The sequence below is a fragment of the Ictidomys tridecemlineatus genome, chromosome 1 (genome assembly GCF_052094955.1).
Source record: "Ictidomys tridecemlineatus isolate mIctTri1 chromosome 1, mIctTri1.hap1, whole genome shotgun sequence".
Taxonomy (NCBI): domain Eukaryota; kingdom Metazoa; phylum Chordata; class Mammalia; order Rodentia; family Sciuridae; genus Ictidomys; species Ictidomys tridecemlineatus.
In genome coordinates, this window is record NC_135477.1 from 73,678,928 (window position 1) to 73,688,139 (window position 9,212).

The 9,212-nt window shown below is 44.7% G+C and overlaps 1 protein-coding gene across 1 annotated transcript; it reads left to right on the forward strand.

Moving 5' to 3' along the window:
* Positions 1-1,892: 1,892 nt before the first annotated feature.
* On the forward strand, positions 1,893-6,443 carry Fam170b (family with sequence similarity 170 member B). Its single transcript, XM_005339082.3, has 2 exons — positions 1,893-3,877; positions 5,182-6,443. Exons 1-2 carry the CDS (start codon positions 3,766-3,768, stop codon positions 5,979-5,981), a joined length of 912 nt encoding a protein of 303 aa, XP_005339139.3. The 5' UTR covers positions 1,893-3,765; the 3' UTR covers positions 5,982-6,443.
* The last annotated feature ends 2,769 nt before the right edge of the window (positions 6,444-9,212 follow it).

The window sequence follows — 9,212 nt, forward strand, 5'->3', positions numbered from 1 at the left end:
GCGCAGTTTCTGTGGATGGGGAAATTCAGGCAGGGCATAGAGGTGGTGGCTTGTCTTTACTCTGTAATGTCCAGGGCCCTAGATTAAACTCAAAAGCTTGGAGGCAGAATCATCTGGAGTCACTTTCTGGTGGCTAACTGAGATCTTAGTTGGGTCTGTTGCTTAGAACACCTTCCTGTGGCCTCTTCATGTAACATGAGCTTCCTCACAACATGGTGGATGAGTCCAAAAGAGAGTGGAAGCCATATCATCTTTTATGAGCTTCCACTGACAGCCACAAAGCATCACTCCTCTGGATTCTATTGGATGAAGCAGTTACAAAATCCACTCAGGTTCAGAAAAAGGGATCCTGTCATGCTGTAAGGAGAGCATGTAGGATAGAATATACATTGGCATAGCAATCTTTGGGAAATCCAGACTCCCAGAGCTTCATCTTATCTTTCTCTCCTTCTGAGGTCAATGCTGTTTCCTCAGGTGTGGTTATTTTCAGATGTTCTATGTGCCTTTGCATAATGGACACTATAGAATTTGATTTGGGGCTTTTGTGAAGAAGAATGTCATGTTTAATTTTTACATATATAGGATCATCTCTGCATTCTCTTGCATCTTGAATTTTCATGTGAAAGGAATTTATCAGTACTTGTTTTTTAAATTATAGAGCAGTATTCCATAATTTGATTATGTTGTAATTTATTTAACCATTTCTCTATTTTGATGAATCTTTGAAATGTTTCCTATTTTTCTATTATTAAACGGTGCTGCAGTAAATAATTCCCTAGGTGCCAATTTATGTATGTAGCCCAAAAGTGACTGTTTATCAGGAAAAGGGTGATAGTTAAGTGTTTGATGAAAGAATATGCCCACTTGTAAATGTAAAGGGTATCACCACATTTCCTCTGAGAAGGAAAATTACATTGTTAACAATACAGTATAAGAAAATTCATTTTCTTGAATCCTCACCAGAACTTGGTGTTGTCAATCATGTTAACTCTTGCCTATGTTATAGGTGGAAACTGATGTACTGCATATCATGGTTTTTAGAGTTGTAGTTCCCTTATTAAAATTGGATTGAACATCTTCTCATACATTCACCAGCCATCTGCATTTCTTCTCATAGGAATTCCCTGTTCATTTCCTTTACTTGTTTTTCTGTTTAGTCTCACTAAAAGAGAGGAAAATGCAAATTGAAACAGTAAGATATTTTTAAAACAATGAAGTTAAGGAAAATGACCATGACCCATAATGCTTGTGAAGATTATCATTTTAAGTGGAGAAAATCAACCCTATAATTATAAATGTTATTTTGTATTTTCTTTCTACATATTTTTAATTAAAACACAACATCTGAACCATATGAAACCATTCTAGTTGTTTCACACCAAAGTTAATTTTTTTATAATAGTAAATACAATCTTGTGCATCATTTAATTGGCTGAGTCTTCTTTTCCTCCATATATTTGTTACTTATATCATCCCTTAAAAACTTTAACCTCCCTCAGCTAGGTGTGGTGGCACATCACATGTCTGTAATCCCAATGATTCTGGAGGTTGAGGCAGGAGGATGTCAAGACCAGTCTCAGCAACTTAGTGAGATCTTGTCCCGCAAAATAAAAAGGAATGGGGATAAAGCTCAGTGGTAACATGTCCCTGGTCTCAACCTCCAGTGCATACTCCCCACCAAGAAAGGGATGGGGGATGTTGCTTAGGGGTTCAAACCCAAGTACAAAAAAAAAAAAAAAAGAAAGGAAGAAAGAAAGAAAAAACAAAACAAAACAAAAATTCTAACTTAAAATATTTATTTCTCAACTAACTATCATATTGTTGATCTTATTTTTTTGGGTGTGCTGTTACACCCTTGTTTTTGTAAGGCAATTCTTATATTTATTTGGCTAGAAAAAATACTTTTAGAGTGCAGTGGTGCATGCCTGTAATCCCTGCAACTGCTGAGGCAGGAGGATCCCAGGTTCAAAGCCAGCCTCAGCAATTTAGCAATGCCCTAAGCAACTTAGGGAGATTGTCTCAAAATAAGACACTAAAGAGTACTGAAAATATGGCTCAGTGGTTAAGCACCCCTGGGTACCAGAAAGAAAAATGAATGTCTCTTTGTTGTTGCAGGTGTGACGTTTCATCATTCGTTGGAGCTCCCTATGTTTTCCTCCATGCAGGGGCCTCACCCTCTGGGCAAGAGAAGGAGGCAGGAAGATGCTGGCTGTGTGGGTGATGTTGGTATTGCTTCTGGAACACTAGGATTATTTTCAATCCATCACCTTTTAGGAAATTCTAAACAGAATTGATGAGACTGAGCAGGGGTTGGGAAAGAATTAGCTGCAGAGCAAATGGTGCTGAGTGCGCTAGAGGAAGAATGTTCAAATGTGAGGACATCCTGGAGCTAAGAGACAAGGCGTGCTGGATTTATGCCAGGCTGACTGTGGCCAAAGCATGGTTTGTGCAAGTGGAGGAGAGGCGAGTCTCAGAGTCCTCCTGGGAGAGAACCAGCATGCCTTGGAGCTGCAGAGATCTGAGATGCAGAGAAAGCAGCCAGCTCCACGAGGCACGGGATGCCCTTGTCAACCTGATGTGTTGGTTGCTTATTCATCCATTAACTTGACAGTTATTTCTAGAGTGCTTGGTAATATGTTAAACATTGCTCTAGATACTAGGAATATAATGAGGGGAAGAAGGGACATCTCTACTTTCTTGGAGCTAGCATTTAAGGAGGAAGAGACAGATACAGGTAAGTACATGGGGCACACACATGAACATTATGTATTCCTGAGGGTGGTGACACCATAACAAAAAGCCAGTAAGTCTCAGGAAACAGAGATGGAGAGCTGAAGAGTATGCTTTCCTTTGTGGTATGAGCAGCCTTCTCTGATGGGGTGACATTTCAGCAGAGATGGGAATGAGAGTGAGCCCCACAGGGAGGCAGGGGAGAGAGCCTAGAAAGACAGGAGGAAAAACAAGTGCCAGGCCCTGAGCCTGGCAGAGGAGGACCCCTGGTAGGTTTGGGCAGCAGAGAGAAGTCTGGAGCTGAAGGAACGGAGCCAGGGTGTGTATGCAGGAGACAGGTGGAGGCTCAGAGGGCCGAGGAGCCTAAAGAGGACCAGGTGGGAGCTCTGGGCCAGGTAGTATGGAGGAGGTGAGATTTTTTTTTTCATCCTGTGCCCATGGTGTGAAGTAGGCCCATGTGGATGTGGGGTGATGACATAGATATGTGAGCGTGTATGTGGTCGAGTGCATATGGTGTGAGTTTGTGTGTGTGTATGTTTGTGGGGTTAAGTGAATGTGTGTGTCTTTCATATCCAGGTGTGTATGAATGTGTTGTGTGTGTTCATGCTACTGTGTAGAACATTTGTGTGTGTTCAAGCATTTTTAACTTCTGTGATCATGCATGTGTGTGTACATGTCTGGGTGTATAAGTGTCTATGTATGTGTTTATATGTTCACGTCTCTATGTGCATACATGTATGCATCTGTGTTTTGTGTCTGTATCCCTGATAACACACCAGACAGAACAGGTCTCAGGAGGAAATGAGCTCACACTGGGAAACCTCTCCTATCACCCTGGCTGGGTCTCTGTCCTTGCCGTGAGTCATAGAATAGACCCATGTCACTGATGACATCATAGAATATAGTCAGGATCCTAGTGACGGTGAAGAGCCCAGCAGTCACTGGGCTGGGGCCAGCCAGAGGGCTTCAGTACAGCCCAAGCCAACTTTCACCAAACAGCTGGAGCACTGAGACCCTGGGTGCTGACTTCAAATCATGAGACGCTTTTTCATGGACCACAGGGGAGAACAGTCACCCATTGATGGGACCACCCTCAGCGTGACCAGCCCTGAGTCCACAGAAGACAATATGGAATTGTGCCATCCAGGTGGGTCAAAAGGAAGGGCTGGAGTTGAGCTAGGTATACTCTCTGGGACGGAGACCCAGGGCAAGGCATCAGGGGTGTGTTCACCATCAAAACTGATGGGGACAAAGGAGGAAATCAGTCTTTACAGGAGACCTAAGCTGCTATTCAAGTACCCAAGGTGGTTTCAGGAGATGTATGTTTGAAAATGTGAAATGTTCACCGTTGTATTTTTTTTATGTGTCTTTGAAGAAAGAACACGTTAATCCTTTGACTTTAGCAGTGATGTAAAAATTCCTTTATGATCAATGGATTCAAGTTAATCTAGAACATCCATCTGAACGCTACCAGGATATGTCCTTGGGCAAAGGATGTGTCCTCAGGGTAGCATTTGCTCTGGAGGCCAAGTGGCTCCACGGGTCATTTAAAGTCTCTGTGCCTCAGTTTCCTCATCTGTCCAATGAGAGTTCATAATGATGCCGTTTCTTAGGATTGTTTTGAATATTAAAGGAGTTAAAACATGGCAAGTGCTTATATGGTGATGGATACAGTCAATGTTCAAGGAGGGATGGGGGAGATGCTCCTCTGGGTAAAACAGAGATATGTCACAAACTGAGAAGGAGAAGGAGTGGTTGAATGGCCAAAGCACTTGCCATTCATTGTTTTTGTACATAGGCTTCACTGAGCTGTTAATGTGTGTATAAAAACTTCACAGATTTTAAATGTACAAATTTTAAGCATTGTTACAAGCGTACATATGTGTAAGCACCACCTGGATCAAGATACAGAGCATTACAACTCTCAACGGTTCCCTCATGTACCTTTATGGTCAGGGCCTTCCTCCCCACCCCTTAGTCCTTGCTGCCAGCTCTCGGCAGCCTGTTCTGTTCCTATAAATTTGCCTTTTCTAGAATGTCATCTAAATGGAATCGAAAATTGTGCAGCCTTTTAAATCTGGCTTCTTTCATTTAGCAAATGCATTAGAGATTCACCCATATTGTTGCACATATCCATAGTTTATTCATTTTTTTCCTGGATAGAATTGCATCCTGTGGCTATACAATCTGTTTATTCACCAGATGATGGCTTTGGGGGGCTTACTCAAGTCTTTGGTGATAACATTGCATAGAATTACTTGATGCTTACCATCACTGCACACTGCAGGCATTATGGTATCTCTGAGTTATGAGGAAACTGGTAAAGGCAGGTTATAGGACCTGCCCCGGGGCCCCCAAAGCCTGCACCTTCCAGAATCAGTGGCTGTTGAAGTAGGTAATATATGAATCCCTTGGAGAGGGCACTGATGAGAATGTCCTTCTGCTTTTCAGGAAACATAAAGAATGAGGAAAGATCTCCAGAGCCAGGACCTGCCCTTCCCCATGAGAAGGACGCCTTCTTCGCAGCCCGGGCTCGGGGGATGCTGGGCTGGAGCAGCTCTCCATCATCCCAGTCCTCAGATTACCAGTCCTACTCCCAATACCGGTCCTGCTTCTCCTGTATGTGCAACGACCAGGACGCCACCCCGCAGAGCTTGTGCGCCCTCTACACCCGCGTGCAGACAGTGCGTGGAGTGGCGGTGGCCTGGGAGACAGAAACTGGCTTCCAGCCGGTCAGCAGGAAGCCCCGCATCCGTGAAGCCGAGTTCATCAAGAGACAGCGGCGGAAAGGCTCTTCCTTTGAGATGGCTTCCAACACTGACCTGCACTGGGAGTTGGAAGCCAGCAAAAACAACTGCTGTCCAGAGACCGACGACGCAGAGATGCTGGAGCCACTGGAGTGCTGCCTCCAGGACCTGCAGACCCACCCAGACTGGCTGGTCACCACCAACTATGGGCTCCGCTGCTTGGCCTGCTGCCGCGTCTTCCCCTCGCTGGAGGCACTGCTGGAGCATGCCCAGCATGGCATCCGAGAAGGCTTCAGCTGCCAGATCTTTTTTGAGGAGATGCTGGAGAGGAGGAAGACCCAGGGCCAAGGGCAGGACCAACAGCTGGAGGAAGAGGAACAAAGCCTTTCTAACAGTAGTGAATGTTCCATGTCCCAGAGCAAGGTGCTTCTTTCACAGCAGGAGGAGAAGGAGGAGGAGAAGCAGCAGCAGCAGCAGCAGCAGCAGCAGCAGCAGCAGCAGTGAGCTGGAGGTGAGGTGCCCACCCCTGCCCTCACCTGCAGCACCTGGGGCTGCTCCTTCCCCAGTCAGCAGGAACAGAGCCACCTGGGCAGGGAGAGAGGACCAGGGTCTTGGAGGAAGAAAGCCATGGAGCTTGGAGCAGCAAGACAGGGGGGGAAGAGGCCCTTCCCCAGGGCACAGCATTTCCACCAGCGTCTGTTTCAAACCTGAATCCAAAGCAGAAGGCTTTGAGCATTCCTGATGGTTGGCACAAGATCAGAAACACAAGTGTGTGACTACAGGGATTTCTATTTTTGCTGGGCATCAGCAGGCCCATGCTTGCTCTAGAAGTAGATGTGACTCACAAGCAAGCCAACTGCAAATGAAGCTTCCGCCCTATTTTTTTTCATTGTTAGGAATCTGTCATATGCCCTAGTTCTATGTCTTATGTTATTGGGATTAAACTTGAATAACTCTAAGAAAGCAGTGACTAATTGAGTGGACCATGTTTTCAGGTCATACCCATAAGAAGTAGCCATTTCTGTAGGTTATGAATTAGCACACACCTGGGAAGACAGGTAGCTTTGCAGGATAGACACAAGGCTAGGGAAGTCCTTCTGTGAGTTCATAGGTGTCAACTATATGGGTTTAAATGTTGCCATGAAATTCACTTACACCTTTCTACCCATTTCCCCTACAGGTGGTTGGGGGGAGGCTGCACTCATTCAATAAAAGATATCAATTTCCATCCAGTTTGCATTAGATATACCAGCTGCTGGAGCACACATACAGGCTGAGCAGCATTCCTTATCTGGAGTGCTTGGTCCCGGAAGTATTTGGGGTGTGGGGTTTTGGGGGGATGGGAGCAAAGTCTAAATATAAATTTCATTTATGTTTCCATATGCCCCCTTATATCTTGAAGGTAATTTCATATAATACTTTTGGTGAGCCTGTTTATTTTGGGGGGTAGGTGGGTACCAGGGATTGAACTCAGAGGCACTCAACCACTGAGCCACACCCCCAGCCCTATTTTGTATTTTATTTAGAGACAGGGTCTCAGTGAGTTGCTTTCCACCTCGCTTTTGCTGAGGCTGGCTTTGAACTAGCAATCCTCCTGCCTCAGCCTCCTGAGCTGCTGGGATAGTATGCCTATTTTTAACTGTGACCCATCTAGAGAAGTCAAGTATAGAATTTTCCACTTGTAATGTTATATCAGAGCTCAAAATTTTCAGATTTTGGAGCATTTCAGAGTTCAGATTTTGGGATAAGGGTGCTCAACTATACACCAAACTCTATCACTTCCATGACATAAAACAGGCAAAGGGATGGATCACATCGAGGAAGTTGGGGATCCCAGAAGAGGAGCCTCAGATGCAAACCATTTGATCAGGAGGCAAAACCTTTCCAGAAGAGGCACTGCTCACAGGACTTGGAGGATAGGTGGTCTAAACTAGGGTAAGGGTTCTCAATGGCAGCTTTGTTGACATCGTAGGCTGAATGGCTTTTTAGCTGGCCTCTGTCCACTAGCTGTCAGCAGCATTGCCTCCCCTGCAGTTGCAGAAATAAAAAAATATCTTCAGATACAGCTATTCCCTGATGAGTTAGACCAAAACAGGGACCTTAGAGGAGAGAAGACACAGTACATTTTGGCAATTGCCAGGTGCTTTGACCTGGCTGCATGTTCCAGGCATTGTACTAAGCATGGGGAATAAAAAGTGAACAAGGCGGGGAGAAATCAGACATGGATTCTGCTATGTGGAGCTTATGGCCAGTGGGTGAGGGGAAATATGTATATATATATATATAACTTAAAATAATTATTAAAGTACTTTTTCATGGTCTGTAGGGCCCTACATAACTCAGCCTTTGCCACCCTTTCCACCATATGTTAGCATTCTCTGCCTCACTGTGCTCCAACCACAGTGACTGTTTTTCTTTCCCTAACTTATCAAAGCTTTCATACCTCAGGGCCTTTGCGCTTGCATTCTCTCTGAAGTGGAATGCAACCTTTCCTGTCTTTCCTTGGGCTAACCCTCCGGCTATCCCTTTGCTCATCTCTAACGTTTCAGCTCTGAGGCTGTCCTCAGTCACGCTGTCTCAGCTTATGCCTCATAATAAGTGCAACTGGTTTTAAGAAAAAGTGACAATTTCATATTTTAAAAAGCTAACTTTGCAGTGTATGGGTTGGGATGGCAGCTAAAGGGGAAAGTGAGAAGTAGAGAGATCATTTAGGAGCCTATTGCACAAGCCCAGGCCAGGGAAGGGAATGACTTGGACAAGACTAGTCATAAGCCAAGAGGGATAGGAATGATTATATTCAAGACACTGGGAAATTAGAGTCCAAAAGACTTGGGGATGGGCACAAGTGAAGACGCAGCAGGGGGTTGTCAAGGGGGAACTCTGGTTCCTAGCAGGAGCAGGTGAGGAGTGTGGGCATTAATTGATAAGGACTTTGGGAGGAAGATCAGTGTGATTGTGTGTGCAAGTTTGTATGTGTGCAAGTGTGTACATGTTTGCAATGAGCATGCCTCTGTGTGTGTGTGGGGGGGGGGACCATGTGTGTGAGCATGGCCTGCATGTAGACATGCAGGAATAAGTGTGGGTAGGGTGACAGGGGTCAGTTAGGACATGGGCTCTTCTAAATGCTAATGGCATATTGAAGTAGAGATGTGGAATAGGAAGAGGTTTCTAATTTAGAACTCCAGCAAGTCTGAATTGAAAACCTAAATAAGGAAGTTAACAGCACATGAATGGTAACTTGTTTAGGCCCCAGTGGGTAGGTAGTACAGAGTTAGTTTGGGGTTATTTTCAACTCTAAGAACTCTACCCCAGTAATAGGATCTGGAAAATAAGAAATGGGGTGTAGTGCATGTTCTAAGACTTTTCTTCAAAGTCAATAATTAAGAAAAAATGATTCTCAGGATGGTGAGAAGTGTTAAATGCCAGGGAGAGTTAGAGTGAGGAGAGGATGAAATGTTTCCCACCTCCTTTGATGCCTGGAGGTTGCTCATGGCTCTAATGAAGCAGTCTTAGTGGCCAAGAAGGGGAAAGGTCACGGTCAGTCATGGACACAAGACAAACCTCCAGGGACAAGCATGAGACATCCCTGCTGGCAAGTTTAGCTAGAAGAAAAAAAAAAATGTCTATAGCTGGACCAAAGGAAACTAAAAACCAAAGCTGAAAGAGTAAACTTATGTGGTAATGGAGAGGATCTAGCAGAGAGAGAGAAACTGATTGAGCGAGAAAAACTGGGAA